The sequence below is a fragment of the Trachurus japonicus genome, chromosome 14, assembly GCF_045865225.1.
Source record: "Trachurus japonicus isolate A0001 chromosome 14, Traja_1.0".
Taxonomy (NCBI): domain Eukaryota; kingdom Metazoa; phylum Chordata; class Actinopteri; order Carangiformes; family Carangidae; genus Trachurus; species Trachurus japonicus.
The window spans coordinates 9,948,932-9,968,671 of record NC_140920.1 but is presented as its reverse complement, the minus strand read 5'-3'; the positions used below and the strand labels follow the sequence as shown (position 1 = coordinate 9,968,671).

Sequence of the window (19,740 nt, the reverse complement as noted above, 5' to 3'; positions counted from 1 at the left end):
AGCTCTCAGAAGAGATGAGTCTTCAAGATTTTCCTGAAGCGAGAGCGAGAGAGAGAGGGATGCTCCTGCTCTGATAGCGTTCAGTAGCTTTTTCTGCCATCAGGGAACGGCAGTCGAGAACAGGCTGAACTTTGATCGCCTTGTTTTCAGGGACAGAAACGCCAGACAATATTCCCTGGAGGGACAAAGTGGCTGAGACGACGAGTATGAGGCTGTATCACTGAGTTCAAGTAGACGGTGCAGACCCAGAAGTCAGTCTGAGGGCAGCGCTGGTTCCTTGGTGGCCATGCATAGTCAGGGAGGGTAGATCTATGAGTAACCAAGTGACATCTGACCTTTTGGAGTGATTAAACACCAGGCAGGCTGCAGGATTCTGCACCATCTACATTTTATTTTACTGTTCCTGAAGGGAGTACTCCCATAAAAAATTGTAGTTGGGGTTTGTATCTTTTTCAGTCTTTCATTTCTCCTTTGAATCGTTTTTACTTCGTATGTTGCATTTCTTTTTAGTCATTTATTTTTGTATCTTGTCATTTCACCTGTTTTCCAACAAGAAAATGTTAACATCCATGATTCTAACAAGCCGGCTACCTATTACCTTGTGCCTGTGGTAGACACACACACACACACACACACACACACAAACACAAACGCATATTTTCATCCATGCGTTAGAAACATGCTGAGCCTCATTTGTGAGAGGTGCCAGCGTGACAGCCAGTGTCTGCTCTCACTGCATGCAGAGCGCACACAGATCAGAGGAGTCATTTCTGGACACAGCTTCTGAGTAAATTAACATAATACAAGTCCTTTTCATGTTGCCATGGTGTTTTGCTGTTGATAGACAACGTTATGTTACTGATTTAGTCTCAAATGGGTCATAACTGTGCAAGTGGTGGAGAGGGCCACCACGTTGTTTATTTCAGTGGGCTATAGTTGTCAGTCATGAATACTTACACCGTGTTTATGAATAGTAATGTAAAGCAGTTTGTGGTAATCTGCTATAATATTTAGTATTTTGTGTGCAACGACTTTAACACCTGCTTCTATTCAAAGCTAGGCATTTACACATTGCAATAAATTAAAGGGCAACATTTAACAGCTGCATGGTATTGCGTATTAATTTAGATTTGTTGTATATATTTTTTTTTTCTAGGATGCAACATATTGCTCGCGGCGTGGATGTCTCTGTACTCTCGCTCTTCCTAAAACAAAGCTGCTGACCTTGATCGTCTTTCCTGCCCACAGTCTTTCAGTGGAGCCACGTCTCAGTTTGCTAAAGGTCAGACCCTCCGTTGCACCATCTAATAATTCAGTCTGGACCAAAGTGGTGGACCTACCCACTCACATTACCATTCGCAGAAGTTTGCAACTAATGTGGCTAAATACTGCAGACGGCACATTCTCATCTCAATGTGTTTTTTCAGCTTTTTCATTCAGTGAAAAAAAAAAAAAAAAAAATCAGTCTTCTCCATTAATGCAAATGAAAACATGTCATTAACCATTTCCTGCTGAGAGACTCTTACCTCCACCAGCTTGACGATGTTGATGTGGTCTAGTTTTTTGAGGATGGCAATCTCTTGGTAGACCCTCTCCAGGGGTCCTAATATTTTGGGCTGCTCTCCCTGGGCGGCTTTGGGTCCTCTTGGGGGTGGGCGACCTGCCAGACAGACCCACATAAACCACAAACACAACTTCACTTAAATGATTCATTTGATCACGATTAGTCATGACAGGGAAATCAGATACAAAGATTTCTCTACTGTGAACAACAACAAAAAATACAAGAGCAAATACTTTTCAGCTGAAAACAACTTTTTTTCTCACTGTCAGGGACATTGAGATTTCAATGGCTGTCGGAGAAACTGTGAATGGATAAGATGAAAGCAAAGATTTCACATTTTTTTCCTAATTTTTCTACCACAACAGGTGAGCAGTTTCATCAACTTTATATACTAACTCTAACAAGATTTTGTGGATTTGTTTTCTAAATATGAATAGACCAAACATAAGCTGTTACAAGTTCACTTTTTTCCACTGGCAGCAAAATAATACCTCCAGAAAAAGAGATCTTAACTTTAAGTGGCAAACACTGCCATTAAGCCGAGTGGTAATTAGCAGTATTTGTCACCCTCCTACATTCTCATCCATCCATCACGCTGTTCCTCTTTCGCTATGAAATGTGCCTGTTGTTTGTCTCTTGGTGTTTACTGTCTGTCACTGTGTTGAAACCTGGATTTCTTCACACAATCATTCGCAATGCTCCAGACCTCTCTTATAACTGATGTATGTTTTTTTTTTTTCAACCACCATAGCACTACATGTAATTGAGATGTTATGTCAGAGCGAGCAGTCTTTCTGAACACTGCAGGGAACTGTGTGTGAATGTGTTGTGTGTTGTTCGTGGTTGTGGCCCTGTGTCTATTCACGTTCAGGAACCTGTGATGCTGTTTTCAGACAACAGACATGAGATCTGGTCTAAAGACATGGGTGCAGCCACGTAATTGTCTATTGGTTACTTCCTTCAAGCTCGTCACTTGCTTGATTTTGTGTGGATATGATAGAAGAGAGCAGGACTTACGTGGAAAACCACACTGTTTCATCAGCTTCTTCTTGGACACCACCTTCATGGCCTAAGAAAGTGAAAAATAATTTATCTCATACAGTGTGGTCACATATAGTTATTATACAAAGTGAGGGGAGCCAAAATCAGTATTCATTTACAATAATTTATGTGAACTAAAACAAGCAAGTATCAAATAAATGTACCTATCAATGGAAATGGCTCCTTTAAGACATTAAACAAAGAAACGTCAGTGCTAAACAACTTTTAACTGCTGGATTTGTTATCTATCTGTCTGAGGCAAAAGAATTAACAACAATGTGCTGCTTCTGGAGATAGAGGTGAAGAAACAAACATTATTCCACATTTCAGTGAGCATAATACAGTCTTAAAATCAAAACACTCCTACAATAAAGGAGAGGGAAATGGAGCAGATCCTGTTTGCAAATCAACATGCCACAACCTGATGCGTCGGCAACATCGTGCTTTTTGACACTTTTCAACTCAGAGATTGGATAAACTTTAAGTCATAATGACATTGCTTTAATGAGGAAGCCGATCATGCATTGGAAGAGGGGATAAAGTAAATGACATTCACTGCATGTTGGGATATTTATCTAAGAATACCAGAACCTCGAGGTCGTAAAGATGTCGATGGGATTTCAGCGTTCATTAATTCAAGGTGAGGTGGCACATTTTCTATCATTTCACCACCAAGTGTTTTAGTTTCGCTAATATACACATCTGAAACTTCTCTTCTGTTTTTTTAAACCGTGCTTGCCATCACAATGACAGTGCAGACACGAGCAAGAAAGCAGAACATCCCCTGTACAGTTTACATGGTTTACTGAGTGTATGTCTGTGTGTGTTTGTGCAGACTTGTGAGCGGGTAGTTAATGTGGGTAAATAAACAGAGATAAACAGAGATGGCACAACTGAGAAACTGCAGTAGAAGGGCCCGGGTAACAGAGGTGATTGATCAAGTCACTGGCTGAGCTCCAGAGATCCTGTGTGAAGATGTGAGGAACCATGACTGCAGCACTTCACCGATCTGGGCTTCATGGCACGAGCAGCCGGACAGAGACGCACCTCAGTTGAAGTTGACAAAAAAAAAGCACCTGAGGGACCCTCAGAGAAGTTTCTCTTGACTGTTGAAACAAAGATTTAATTGTTTTGTCCTCCACCTCCACACAGGATCTCAGAGGAGCTCAGACAGAGTGAGTATCAGATTCCCAATCACCTCCATTACCAAAGCCAGTCGTCTGCTGATTATGAGCTCTTTAAATTACTGTCTCCTCCAATCTGAAATGAGCTGTGATCAATTAGTTTTACTTTCACCCCCTGTGGCTGATAAATGGCATCATCACGATTGGACGTCTGCCAGTCAAGCAGTGAGGAGGGTAATTGTGTGAAACAAGACACCACAACAAACGCATGTATGATTCATGGACCTTTACTCATCTGCTGTTATGCTGAACAATAAAGCCCCAACTACAATACAAAAATGATTGTGAAGAAATAATCAATACTTTATACTTTATGTTTATCCCAACAAAGTCATTGCCATCCAAAAAAACTGCCCCCGACGGGAACGGGCATCAGCAGTTTTGCATGAATTTACGAATACAACTCTGTCTTGTAACGTTCTGCTATTATCTCATAGCGTGGTGAATGTGCAGGTCACAACTTGTCCATATTTGTATATTTGATGAGTTTGATGAGGGAAACCAAGAAATCCCATTAGCCTCCGTAGTGTAGCTCTGAGCAGCTCACGGCTCTGTTCCGCCGTTCTAAAAATAGCTTGCACCGACAATTAAAGGTAACGGACCTACTCCTAAGACTACAGGAATTATGGCAATGGGCCAATTTGCCAAATTGTTGAACTATCCCTTTAAGTACAAGAGTCGATAGTAGCTTGTTTGGAGTGATATTATCTTTCCTGTGTATGGTACTGTACTGTAGCTGTATGTGTATGTCTGTGTGTATTGAGTCAGGTCTACATGAAACGAATAGGCAGGAAATAAGACCACCCTGTCACGGTCCCATTACTCATCTGTTCCACTCCTGATTCCTGTCGGTGTTATTACAGATGAGGCTGTTACTTGAGCTGGACTGCAATAACCTGCAGCCTGGCCCGGTCTATCAGTGTCAGCAGAAAGAATCAAATACAAGAGCAATTCCATATATAACCAGAAGCGAAAAGACAGAAGCTACAAAATCTAAATGGAGACACGAGCTCACTCTACTTTAGATGGGAAAGAAAGAATGAGCTCAATCTCAGACTTCAGACTGGGTGAGTCTCTGAGGATGGATTCTCTCATACTGCAACACTGTCTCACCATAAAATACATTTCTGCTGAAATTTGCAGGAAATAGGTGTAATTTAGAGAAGGGCTGCATCCTGCTGCACGTCTGACCAGCTCTGTAGACAGGCATTGTTGGAGTTTTCATTTTTCATTCCTCTCCATGATTTAAAGTTTATTCCCTTGTAATAATATTTCACTTGTCTTGTAGGCCTTGTCCGTGTCCTTACACAAACTCCTGCTGTTTACTGTTGGAGCGGCACATTTACAAGCTCCCATTTTAATATTTGGTTGTGTTTTGCTCTGAGCTCTCACTGGCTCCAGTTCAAAAATACATCTTAAACCCATCCAGAGTTGGCAGCTTAAGTCTACATGACTCATGCAAACACTTTCATTGTTGCTACTGTACGGGGAAGCTTATGTATGTGAAGACATAAAACAGCTTACATGTGGAGAGCCCGAGGTTGCCGAAGCTTTTACGGGAACAAACCACCTTGATGGAAACAGCTGAAATGACCTCATGTCACAGCATCGCACATATCCAGATTCTCCCCGAGGAGCTGACCTGCAAGCAGTAACCTGAGCTACAGAGCTACAGTAGAGCTGCTTTGAAGATAATAAAGTCTTGGATGCACCTTAAGTGGGACCAGAAGTCACTCTCATTTACACATTTCCTCTTGAGGCGACTGATGCAATTTGAGTGGATGGAACTTACAGCTAAGCTACAAGGTGGAAAGTAAGGGGGGAAAAAAATCAATAGCTCTGCTGAGATGAGTGCAAAGCTCCTCTGTCTAGACAATAGATGCAGAGAGAATGGATGAAAGCTCAAAGGAGAGCTGTGGCTGATCAGAGAAAAGCTGAAATGTAAAATGATTGCTCGGACTTACATAATGTTTCTCGTCATCCTCATTGTAGGCAAGCTTGACCACGCCGTAGGAGCCCTGCAGTGCAACAACAAAGAGACTCATTTTCATATGGACAACCAGTTCACAACAGCAATACATATTATTAAACATATTTATTAAAACTAAACTCTTCCTTGTTAAAGATTAATTTCTTTTTAGCATATTTCATTACAGACATGGCATGTAATCACTAAAAATCTAAGAAAAAAAAGGTGATAAAGGCGTATTTCATAATGAAAAATGAATCATATGAAATTGAACTGTATTAGGAAAATAAGAGGGATGAAAGGACATTTCATATAAATTGAGTCATTTATTTAATATTTTAATATTTTTTTAATAAACCCAAGTAGCTGATGCACTGAAGTGATGAAGATTGAGATTCTGCTCAGATTCCTAATGCATCACTTTGAGAACAGACGGCAGCACCATACTGACACAGCGTTTTGAAGACTGCACTGTTTCAACTCAAAAACAACATTTTATTCTTTGGCAGCACAGAATGGCTCCGCCTACACACACATAGACAATAGACAATACACACAGACACACACACACACACTGCCACGGGATATGATCTTACCATTATCGCCCAGTTTTCCCCCTTGGTTTCCTCTTGGTAAGAACAAACAAGAACCATAACTACTTGAACTACTGATTAATTAAATAAATTGAGTTATATCACTTTTGATGTCTTCCACAGCCAGAATTGCCAGCTGGCTGCACATAAATGACTCAGGATTTAGTCGTTCCTTAGAACAAAAATTTCTTCTACTTTATGGACAGACTTAGATCTATTTGTAGATTTTAGTCAACACTTGGTCAGAGTGTTAATTCTTCCAAGCGTTACTTAATATTCTCTATGTTTTCCAATAACGATGGTCTGACACTCTCGTTTTTACTCTTGTTTCTTTTGTTAATGAGTTCTTTTAATGCCTTTTCCTAAAGATGCCTGCATATATTTGAGTTAAATGGCAGAAACTGAACAAACTCACCTTTCCAATCTCACTCTTCAGTTTATACTGGTTCAACTGGATACAGTCCTGTGAGGGGAGAGAGAAAACATGAAGACATGAGGAGCTAAATCATCAATATAAACACAATCAGCGCCAGAGTGAGACTGAGTGGTTTGCATCTTCTAAAGCAAAGAGAAGCAGGACTGTCTTTGGTACAGGAACAAAATGTTCCCACTGCGTGTGTGCGTGTGTTGAAAGTCATTTATTTCTGAGATGTAGGTAACGATGCAGACTCTAGTTTCTGTTTACTGTCTTCAAATCCATTAGAGTGCTACCGCTTAAATGGCTGATTTGCAGTTCCATAGCAACCACCAGCTACAGCACAGAGTCAGCCAGGGGCAGAGGAGAGGAGACCACAGCAGGACAGAGAGGAGGGAGGGCATTTCACAGGTGGGGTGGGGGGTAGGGGGGCAGACAGCAAAGTCAATAAGCCCAAAGTGAGCAGTGATTTAAGTGCAAAAACAACAAGGATGGAGCGGTGGAGAAAGCGGATTTAAAAAGTGGTTGTTTCATTACAGTTGGCTTGGGGTGGGGGTAGGGGGGGCTTAGTGCGAACCAGAACATACTGGAACATGTCTAAAGGATGAGAGGCAGTAGCAGAACACAGATGTTACAAAACAGCACCAACTCATGGTGTAGGACAGGACCTCACTCACCATCCGGCAAGGTATTTTAGAAAATATGGCATTATATCGTCGGTTACATAACGCGCTGGTTATGTAGCTTGTGCTGAAATGTTCCTGCTGGTGCTGCAGGAGATGCGAGGAGGGTTATGCACTCTAGCTATGATGGTGTGAAGTACTGTGGGCAGGGATTATGACAAAGGGCGAGAGATGGAACAGAAGATTTGCTTTTGTGAGGTGAAGCACACAAGCGCAACTAAGAAAAGAATCACTGTGATTTGTTGAAGAGAGGGATAAAGAGAGCGGAGAAATATAGAGCGATGGAGGATAAAGGGAAAGGCAAATGAGGAGAGTCCGAAGAAAAGAGCAGCAGGAGGGATTGTCAGAGAGGACTTCCATTGGGTTCACAGTTTGCCGGCACATGCTCAGTGGGCGCTGCACTGCAGTTAATGCTCTGTCAGGGCTGATGGATAAAGAGGGCCAGGCAGAGAGCCTTAAATACATCTGTCACAAGCACACACACACAAATTAAACTCAAATGCTCCACTGGGCCATGATATATCTTCCACAGCTTTTTCCTTAAGCATTGTCACATTAGACTGCTGCTTTACATCGACAGTGCAGCCCTTCCCTCGGTATGTAAACACCCTTTTTGTCCCGAACTCTCTACATCCCTCCATCCATTACTCAACTACTGATCAATATCAGTGCATAACAAATAGATCGGTGCCAGTGTACCATTAAGAACTAATGACTGCGCATTTCATTCTCATGATGAATAACGTGTGGGTCTGCCTGCAGGAAGTGTGTAATAAAAAAAGGGAACTTGTGTTTGATCGTATTTAAAGCCTGTAAGTGTAAAATGACTTCCCCATTCTGTCATTTTAAAAATCGATAGATTGGTGGAACAGCTGTGGCAGAATGAGATCACTGCAGAGTAAGGTGTGCAAAGTGCACATGGTTTAAAAAAGAACTGACTTGTGGCACAGTGAAGGAGCATCAGCTAAAACAGGAAAGACAAAACATTATCAAATATTTAACCAGCACACAAACTCTACCGTGCATGAGTCCACCATCAACCACTGCTTTGCTCAACACGAACAGAGGTAACCACATCGTTGACTGTGTTAATGTGCTGTGGAGATATGATGATGGACATTCATTATTGCTCAAGGGGATGCCAAAGTTGACATCTCTTTTGCTGATAACTTTAACACACAGTCATTCAGACATGACAGATACACAGCAAAAAAGGCTTTGTCACCTTTCCAGAAGAAAATTCTAGAGAGAGACCGATCTGAATCTGATAAGATATTTTAGTCCTTTTATTTTGACGTATGCTGCAACTGCAGGCCGTTCATACAAAGCTGCTGTGAATATAAATTACAAACAGAAGAGAGACTCATCTGTAAAGCTGCAAAAGCCTACTTTACAAAATGACCCTGAGAGTCCTCACAGCACTCTGCAGCACAGTACAGTATTTAATCTTAATTTGCCAACTCCCACCATCCATCTGACAGCACTGTAATGACAGTTCTTGCCTTGTCAAACCCATCACAGTATGTCCATTTGTTTTCTATAAAGGACAGATTGTCATTTTTTCAAGTCTTGCCTGGAAAACAACACACACACACACACCTACCTTTTGTACATTTAAATAATGACTTGTTATTGTAACAGGTTCTCCTGCGATTAAGTGTAAGTGAAGGGGGGTCAAAACCTACTGTACGGTCATATCTCTGTGCAGATTAACTTCAAAATTCAGCAAAAGCTATTGAGGCTTTAGTACTCTGAGGAAAAGGACTGTGGATTGCATCTCCATCACTTCAATTGAACACTATCCTTTTGAAATAAATGGGGTTGGGGATACCCATGGGCATCATTTTCATTTCTTTCATAATGTGGTGTTATGGATCCTTATGAATAATGAAGTTTAGTCACATCTTGTTTTGCTTTTGACTTCTTATTGCTAAGTTTTAGTCACATAACAGAGAAGTCATTGCATTATAATTATAGACACCATGTGCACAAAGCAGAACAACACACAACGTGATGAGAAAGTCAGGGGTGAGAATTCTACGAAGTTTCCTGCAACAAAGAGAAAACAAAAGCACTGAGAGGCATCTGTTGTTTAGTTAAACGATTATATAAACAGTATTTCCTCATAGGGCTTGGTGCTGGACTTCCTGCATTGTAGAGGAAGGGCAGATATGAAAACATGTATGTGTAAGAAGTAATCCGTGTTCACTGTCCCACTGCAGTAAATGCTGCTACCTGCCTGACAGCAGAGATGGAAGAACTGAAATTCCAAACATGTCAGCTACAACTAAAAAACAAAAACCTTTGCTGCTGCTCATTGCCTGGTATGCATTCCTAACAGGTCTTATGAAATGTCAGTCATTACTGATGTTTGTGCAAGAAAGAAATGTCTCTCTCTCTCTCTCTCTCTGTTGTGGCGTATTGTGCAGCCGGCGAGTGCAGGGAAATACGAGCAACATGAATCCTTTTTATGGTTCAGTGCGAGAGCTGCAACTCCATTTTCAGATAGGAAAGGACACAATGACAGGTCTGCGAGTCTGTGGCAGCAGTCTGCTAAATTCAGAGGGGTTCCACATCCTGGCAGATGTCATGAATTTTTAATGTTCATTCTGAATTAGAAAGAAAGTCAGAGAAAAATGGAAATTCAGGAGTGACCCACTCCCACATGATACTCCTACTACTACTTCCCGAGTGTTGGCACAATAACACTGATGTTACATGTTTTCAAATGCATGTGCTCTGAAAATAAATATGCAACCGCCTCTGGAGGTATAGATTAAAAGCAACATTATGCAACTATTTACACTGACTTGTAATGGAGAGAATGGCAAGTCTTTCATTCCCACTCCACACAGTGAATGGCTGTTACTGCTCAATGTAAACTGTTACTTTCAGTGACTTTAATGTTTGTGAAAAATGCATTATGTTGCACAGTCCCCCACCTGATGACCCTGATGAAGTCTTCAGCCCATCCACTCGATATCAAGAAAGTGCCTAATCCTGGGATTGTAATATCAAGTCCTATAAACTCAACTCTTGACTGGTTAGCTCAGCTTATCAAAGAGGGAATAGGATCTTAAAAAAGGAAGGAGTTCCACCGCACCGACACAAAGGGGTCGTATAAACACTTATTTATTTATTTATTTAAAAAGTCAAGCAGCAACGCGTTTCACCCGTGTGGGCTTCATCAGGCTGATGAATGCGGTGGAACTCATTCCTTTTTTTGGACTTTATTCCTGACACCACCGGCACCATTGTGAGGTTCTGATCTGTGCTGTGCAAGGCAATCTCCTCCTTCTCAGGGAATAGGATCTTGTTTGTTTATTCTGATTAAAGGCCTAAAATAAAAACAAAACTTTGAGGTTTTGTGGAGGCAGTTAGATGACATGTTGGTGGGACTGTCTGTGAGTGTACGTGATTCAAGAGTTGTCCTACTGCGCTGCATTTTCTGCTTTCAGCTGCTGGCCAGCCCCAAATAACATCTAAACATCATCATCAGGCATGTGGACATTCCCTGGTGCCAAGCCAACCACTACCCCAGATATGGGTCAAACAGCTCCCAGTGAGACTCCAGGCCACTTCCAAAATTGTTAGGTTTCTGTAACAAGTCAGTAAACCTCTGAAAAAGGCAAAAGCCTTGATCAGATGGACAATGAGACAACGATAGATCTGACCTGGACCAACTTGATTTATGAGCAAAGACTGACTTCTAAAGTGTGGAGGAGGTACCCAGTCACACTCCTTTTATCCTTCAAGGTTATCTGGGATGCAGGCCTCTAATGACTGGAGGCAGAGTGTGATCTTTCCTTGGAGGAACAAAGATATTTTCCCTCCCCTTGGACAAATCATTTGGCAATATAACATTTATTTCCACTGTTACGCAGACGATACCCAGTTATACCTTTTATTAAAGCCGCATGAACTGAAAAGTTTCACCATAATGAACTCCTGCTTATCCAGTGTCAAGGACTGGATGGCAGCCAATTTCCTCCCAATTCAACAGCAGCAAAACTGAGGTTTTGATTTTGGGCCCAGAACATCACAAACAACAGACACAGTCCTCTCTTGGTTCACTCACTGACAATGTTAAACTTTTTGCAAAGAACCTTGGTATAATTTTTGACAGTAATTTATCATTTGAACACCATATCAGAAAGAACACCCAAGCTTGTTTTTATCAGTTAGGATCAGAAACATGCTCAGCTACAATGACACAGAAAAAGTTGTTCACACTTTTATACCATCACACTTGGACTATTGTAATTCCCTCTTCATCTGCCTAAACTCTCACTCAGTTTCACACCTACAGCCTATCCAAAATTCAGCAGCTAGATTACTAACAAAATCAAGAGGGTCCTGTCACATCACACCAATTTCAGCATCACTGCACTGGTTACCCATTCATTTTAGAATGCATTTTAAAATTGTATTAATCACTTACAAGGCAATCCATGGTCTGGCCCCAGAATATATTGAGGAACATTTAACTTGGTACTCTCCAGCCAGACCCTTGAGATCAGGGGAGCAAAACCTTTTAACAGTTACACCTGACTGGAAATGAAGGGCGACCGTGCTTTTTCAGTGATAGCACCCCAATTATGGGACAGCCTCCCCCTCTGCATAGGGTCAGCAGACTCCATCACAACTTTTAAGAGCCTTCTTATAACACACCTTTACAAAAGTGCTTCATAAATAAAAGTATTATTATCATTATTTTATTACTATTATTATCATTTATGAGCAAAGACTACCTTCCAAAGTGTGGAGGAGAAGCCATGGTAACCCAGTCACACTCCTTTTATTCTTCGAGGTCATCTGGGATGCAGGTCTCTAATGACTGGAGGCAGAGTGTGAACTTTCCTTTCTGAAGGAACAAGGATGCCGAAAGATCAACCCACAAACTACTGGGGCACTGAGGGTTTATGTTTGCTTACATGGTGTTGGCATATCAACCTCACTGGGTAGAAAGAGCAGAGGTGGCAGCAAGGCAGCCCTCTGTCCAGGTGGTTAAACTGCAGACAGACTTAGACAGCTCTAATAACCACTGCATCAACCACTGGAAAGCACAACAGGTAATACACCAATACCAGGTCCTGTGTGGAGTCGACAGGGACCTTCGCCCTTTAATCACTCCTGAAATCAGGAGTGGGGTCCAACAGCCTAGTCTTATTTGTCCTACTTCATGCTGAAGATTTAGTTTGTCCTTGGACCTGGAAAGATGTCTTGATGCACTGATGCATAGAAGTGGTACCTTGGGGTTACAATGCCTGACTGCATCACCAGTTTCACTGGTCATCAGGGCTGGATAGTTACAGCTGTTTGGCCACAACACCTGCTACAATTCACCCATGAAATCTTTCTTTCTAGTCTGTGTGTGACATTTTTGTTACTTTTGTTACAAGAAAGCTTTAACTATATCCGCTATAATGCTGGATAACTCATGTAAAGTGCTACAGGAGTGACGCAAAAGCTCTTTACCCCCAAGCAAATTTTAAGCTAATATAACACAATGTAGTTAATCACGAGTCAAAAAGCTTTGACTGTTTCTAAGTAACTGTAACTGTTGAAACATGCACTGATGTAAACATGCATCATGTATGTATGCATGTATGTATGGTGTATACACACTGTGTATGTATGTACTGTATAACATTTGGAGGCTATCGGCTGCTCCTCCAGTTCTGATCTGGTCTGTGCACTAGTGTGGGTTCGTCACCTCACTCCATCCTCACAGAAACTCAAGGAAGCAGGAAATGGAGCTTGCATTTTCATTTTGACAGGGTGAATTTCTTTTCTGAAGTATGTGTAAAGTAGAATGCAGTAAAAATGCCAAAAATGCAACAGGTATGTAGAGGTTCCTGTATAACAGCCACTGAGGGAAAAGCATTCATCAAAGCTGCAGAGCTGATCATGTAACAACCTGATCAGGCTGCATCTACAACTACAGTGTGTGAAATACATCAAAAAAGGTGTAAGCTGTCACTGAAGTTGTATCATATTCAATGCAATATATACACACAAACACATGAAGTGTGACATGTGTAACCATGGCAAATCATCAGATGCTCTCGCTCACCACCGCTCACTTCACTATCAAACACCCAGCAGCACAACACTGGCCTGAACGCACACGAGTCGCGTACGTCTAATGAAACAGTCAAAAGAGCTCTTGTCAAAGCGGAACACAATGCTCTCACATGTCATTACCACACACACGTGCTAATGTACTGGGCAAGCTGTATTATATAGGCTGCCTGCCCATGACAGAAGCAGGGCTAATGATGTGTTAACATAAATCAGCTAATACACATTGGCATGTTGCGATGATGATGTGCGCTAATGGGGAAATTTAGTGTGCGCACTTTTCTCTTGCATCCCTCTGCCTGTCATGTTCCGTGCTGACCTCTTTCTCCTCATCCTTTGATGAAGATATGACGAGATATATGCAGCTTGTATAGTGAGGACACATAAACACAGTGGGGCTGCGTTCTCTGTTTGCGTGTCGCTCCCTGCTATGCTGCCACCTGTCACACCCAACTGCAGAAATTCATGTCCACAATTACAAATCAGAGGAGCGAAATGTGAAGAGAAGATGAATTTCTAGGTGCAAGATTCTCTGCTTTTTCTGTCAGAGTAAATGGAAAATCTAATTCAGCTCAAGTCTTAACAATTTAATGATTATCAATTTTAATAAGATGTAAATTCCTCACCTGAGTGTCTGATATAGACACACGTTTAGACTCCACTGTGGGCCTTCGAGCCACACGGGGAGAGATGTGCGTGTAGCCCCCTGCAGAGCCTGACGACAGATAAGTGCCTCTCTCCTGCAGCGACAACTTTCTTCCAGTCAGGTGAGGCCGCGTCGTATGAGTCTTCTTGGCCTGAGCCCCGTCCTGCTGAGCCCCTCCGTTCCTCAAGCCGTTGGCGGCAGAGCCGTCCGAGTCTTTCGTCGTCATGGCAGCCATGATGTCCGTGAGACTGCTGGTCTGTTTGTCAGAGTCAGGGTCCAGCCTCTCGCAGCCGGGGTCACTGCTCGTAGCCATGGCGGGTGGGGAGATGGGAGCGGTGCAGGAGCAGGTGGCGAGGAGAGTACTGGGGGTCGCCCACCAGCATCAACGTGACCTGGGCCAGCCTGTGGTCGCTTTATTCAAGGTCTCGCCAGAGCTGGAACAGAGGGAAAGGGCCATGAGCTCAGTCAGATGCAGAAAGACAAGCTGGTCTACACAATATGCACATATGGATCGAATGGAAAAACAAATTACATTGATGATGTTAATATACTCATGTTTAGCAGGTGTATCTACAAGGTTTGTCACTTAATTAAGTGTTAGTGAACACCAGTCAAATATAAATCACCATTGAAGATGTTGTAGGTGTACTGAACTGAATGAAATAACAAGTGTGTGCATCTTCTCTCCCACGTCTGACACTAAACCCACACTGTCGGGCAGCAGGAGACACCTGGGAACCAAAAACGTCTGTACACAATTTCATGGTAATCCATTTGAAATAGTCTTGACCAAAGTGATGGACTGATTCCTGGAACTGCTAGTGTGTGACTTTGTCTGTTGTGAGGACATTTATGATTTGTCTGACTAAACCTCAGTCCCCCCATAGTTTTCTAACTCTACTCAGAGGCTCTCATTTTGTGAACTGTGTCTTTCTCTTTGATCGAATATAACAGAATTAGACAGTATAATGGATACTCTGATACCAGACTTAATGATGTGAGCGTATGAGGCTGGTGTTTATAGATAAAGATATTTTCTGAGCTGATTTAGCTCAATAACATCTGCCTTAACTCGCTTATCTTGATCATCTCCACAATTTAAGTTTTCGTTCTTGCCAGAAGCTGCTCGTCACCCAGAATATTGTCACTTCATGACAAACACACACATTGATGAGACTGTGAAGTTAGAGTTTGTCTATACTTCCAGCCCCAATCAATGTCATTTTATTTTCCATGTGTAATTTAGTCCCTTGACTTATATCTGGTTTTCCACATATTGAAGCAAGAGCAGCTGTGAGAACTAAGTTTAATCAAGCAGACGGATCAAAGAAAAATGTCATGTGTGTTTGTGTGTGTGTGTGTGTGGGTGGTCTGGAGGGTCAAGTTACCGACGGTAGACATGCGCTCATGAATTGAAATAAATCCCCCTGATGAAACCTTACCCAAAAAGCTGCAAACCTAATTATGCTTTATTCCTTTGGTCATGGCTCTTTGTATCCTCATCAAATGCTTGTGGCTGGGCACACACACACAAAGAGATACGCACATAAAAAAGACTGAAGGTATTGTGTACGTTCAGCGTGTGTGCACATATACCCAGACATTTAGCGGGATTTGTTTATTGTGCTTTTTTTTTTTTAACCCCCTTTCATCTATAATGAAAATCAAGTCAGCGGCAGATTGCCACAGAGAGGGAGAATCAAAGCTCTTTCGTGTGCGAGGTTCAGGTTTTGTTCTGCAGGTGGAAGAACACAGATATGCAAAGTGCATCTTGCACAGTCATCCAAGGAAAAGGGCACTTAAATCTCCACTCAAACAGTATACCCGCCGACTGGATGTAGCGGCAGGAATCAAGAGGTTGTTTTCACCACAAAGGGAGCCATCTGGGTTTGTATATGTGTCATAAAGAGATGCAGCAGACTGAAGAAAAAGTAACACAGTCATACACAAAGTCAGTTCAGTCTGTATTACACAAGAGGTATATGGGCCATGTTATGCTATTCCTGAAGTGTGTCAGGTAGACAGAGCTTCACATTCAAAAATAGGCAAACTGTTCTACTTCGTCCAGGTCGGTCACAGTCACTCATGTGTGACTTTGTCCGACAGTCGGTCCGTCACCTTGGTCATGACTTACTGTAATGTTCCTTCATGAAAACATTTTGATTAAAAAAAATCCATAACTCTGGAAAACAGTGGATACTTCTACTTCGAATCTACTTTGTATAAAGTGTTTATTTTAACATCAGTATTGTCACTGTGCCGACGCTTCAACTCAAAAACTGCTAGTACCCCACTGACGGTAGAAAGCAGCAGGAACAATTTACCCCATTCATGACTTGCAAAGCATTGTGGGATTTCAGTCAACAGGGGATGCAACAGTGTGACAGAAATGAATATCTGTGGTAGTTCATCCATCTCTATACTGTATATAAATTCTAGAAAACATTTTCCTCACATATCATCATTACAGTCCACATCTGTGACAGCAAACACTGTTGGTCTTCTCCTACATTTGTCTTTTCTACATTGTGGTTTTATATTTGTAAGCTGCAAAACATTTTTGATGAATGTGCCAGTTTTCATTCATTTTACACACCGATGACAGACGGGGGGAAAAAATCTGAAGTTGCTTTCCCTCCGGTGAACAACATGCTCTACCTGCTGAACCGCAGCCACCACGAATCTGTGTTGTAATATAATGGCCTGTCATGAACGTCGCATTATGTCACACTCACATGCACACACACAGTCATCATTTGCCCACTGCCATTTGCATATTTCAGATGACTGTTATTCAAACTAAATTCAGACTGCAGGAAAAAGCTTTTCATTGTCAATGTGAGGGGAAGTGTATTGTTTGACTGCTGAATCATTTGAGCAAAAACAAAGAGGGACTGTCATATTTTGCTAATTCTTATCACAACTAGTGATTATGTGTCTCTTGAAACTGGTTTCTCTCTACTGTAGCAGCGTCCAGCCCACTATGTGTGAGCAATATCCTGCTGGAAGTGGGCGGCAGGGGAGCAGCAGTGGACTGGTTATTAATTTAAGCTGCACTGAGACTTTTATTTTGTTTACAGAGGCAGGTAGCCACACAATTTCATTACGGAGGACAAATTTTATATTAGGTTTAATATTTTCTTTCACATCTAACCTTATTAGTTTCCACTGCCTCCATCCATCTTTTCATAGAAGTAACAGAGATGAAATTAAACACTAGTCTCGGTTTACACATGGTGTGACTGTTAAATGTCTTAGTGTTAAAGCTGCAAAACAGTCGCCACACATTTCCCTGAAAGACCCTGTCCTTATTTTCACTGTGTCATTTCTTAGAGCTGGGGAAAGAACCACAGGTTATTTTAGTTTAGTTAACGCTTTCACACTTTTAGTTCTCTTGTATTGGTTTTTGGTTAGGTGGCTGAAATAACAGCCTCTTAGCACTAGCTCAATACATTTTTATGTTTTCTTTTCATGTCTTTTTCATGTCAGTATCCCATTCATTCTTTCCTTAAGGTTTTTACACGTCTTAAAAAAGGTTGGTTGCTAAGAAGTGGCTTAATGAGACTACAGAGGTCAGGTGTCAAGGATGTTAAACATCTTTACAGAATTGATGACTTAAGACTACTTTTGCGAACAACTGTATTATTAACTTAATAAATAGAAAGACTCTTGTAGAAGAGGTTATAATCACAAGTCTTTACTTTAGTCTATACCTAAACATTAATAACAATAACCTGAATCCTTTTATTGATTGTACTAAGTCTTGAAAATCATATAATGGTTAATTGGTGGAGGTTATCATGCTAAACAAAACATGTATGTATATGTATCATAAACTTGTGTTTGTCACAGAACTTATCTTTTGAATGTATTATTATTATTATTATTATTATTATTATTCTCCCAAAACTAAATGTAAAAATCCTGACTTTTTGATGAGGGAACCAGGGTACTTATTTTTCAACTCTGCCAGCATTGTTCAAATTGACAGAAGTGCTGAATAGCTTATCTAATATGATCACTTTTTAGCTTATTAGCAGCTGCTCAGAATGTTGTTTATAAAAGCCATTAAGCCTTTCTATCTTCTGGGCTTTCTATCAACCAAATGTGCTGCTGCAGTGACAAATTTAAACATCTGAAGCTCATAAAGCCGCAACAGATTTCTTTAATTAGGTAAACAAACCGAGGAAAAATGAAATGGACATGTGAAACATTAAACAACCTTGAGAGCTGCATCTGAATATGAAGTGCTTTCAATAGCTGCTATTTTTCCAACTAGTTCAGATGGAAAGAAGCTTCAGCAGAGCCAATTACAGTAAGAGGAAAGAGAGAGAAAGGGAGCGGGGTCACAGGGGCTGAGCAAATGAATCAATTTGGCTCCATTAGAAAACCATTTTCACCCCTAACCTGGTTTCTGTTTGCCTCCATCATCGTTCTGTTGTGTGTAAGCAGGGACAACCAAGGCCAAAGAAAATCATTCATCAAGTGGTTATTCCTTTATTGCCCTAGCGTATTTTGATGTTTATTTAGATGTTTCTTTACCTCCTCTGAGGTCCTTGACAAAGCAGAATTGCAGAATCTACAGATTATATTAAAGAGAGAGCAGAGAGGCCCATGGTCTGACCTTGCAACCTGCTTTATAAAAATGAAAAAAATACAGTGTTTACTCATGTAGCTGCAGCAGAGAGAGCAGGGAGCATGGTGGTGTGTTAGCAGCATTTGGTTGACAGTGACACTTTTTTACTTCTATAGGAAGCAGTAATACATTTCTTTCTTTCTTTCTTTCTTTCTTTCTTTCTTTCTTTCTTTCTTTCTTACAATTTTATTTTATTTTCAAAGTAGTCTCCCACTGTGAAAGTGAATATTTTAAGTGGGGTGCAGCCACCCACCTTGTCCAGCAGGATCCAAAGCAATCAACACTGATTGCTCTCTGATTACAAAGATGTGGTGAGAAGACAATCTGTATAACAGATTTATTTGCATGGAAAATGCTTTTTCACATTTGCTCTGTTGTAATATCCGAGGCTTTTGCTTGTGTGATACTCGTGACAGACTGAATTCCTCAGGTGGAACGGAGCACATATTGATGTGCAATATACACAACATTAACCCCAGGACGGATCAGATATTGTGCAATATCTGAAGGTAACCACAGTGCACTGCAGCCAGAGCCACCCTGTAATCATCCTGATATTGTTTAGTGACAGAAAATTCCTTCAGTGCTCTCGGAGCCTGTCCAGGCCTTGGTAATGTGGGTACTCTCCTTCAGAGACCAGTGTGGAGACGTGCGGCCATGAGGATGGTTTGATCGACCAAAATCTTTATTAAATGTGTGAATGCTTTTCAGGATTACATTTTTTTAAACATGTAATGTTCTTCAGGCACTGCGTCTCTGCACATTCAATTTGTAATACAATAATGTATGCTACACTTGGCTACTAAATCCTTCTTGGGTAACTTTGTGTAGTACTTTCAACTTTTGTACACACACAGGAGAGCTCAAATATGTCAATATGGGGACCACAGAGGTGACCAGGCATAGAAAGAGGATAATAAAAGGA

General features: G+C 41.3%; 1 protein-coding gene across 3 annotated transcripts in view; it reads right to left on the bottom strand.

Moving 5' to 3' along the window:
* The window catches only part of camkk1a (calcium/calmodulin-dependent protein kinase kinase 1, alpha a), a 56,795-nt gene that overhangs the window by 22,257 nt on the left and 14,798 nt on the right, over positions 1-19,740 (bottom strand). For all 3 annotated transcript variants that reach the window (XM_085797375.1, XM_085797372.1, XM_085797374.1), the window contains exons 2-6: positions 14,160-14,613; positions 6,767-6,814; positions 5,754-5,807; positions 2,582-2,633; positions 1,527-1,660 (exon numbers count right to left, since the gene is read on the bottom strand). In XM_085797375.1, the coding sequence (XP_085653501.1) occupies positions 1,527-1,660; positions 2,582-2,633; positions 5,754-5,807; positions 6,767-6,814; positions 14,160-14,492 (621 nt within the window). In that variant the 5' untranslated portion in view covers positions 14,493-14,613. The remainder of the gene's footprint in view (positions 1-1,526; positions 1,661-2,581; positions 2,634-5,753; positions 5,808-6,766; positions 6,815-14,159; positions 14,614-19,740) is intronic.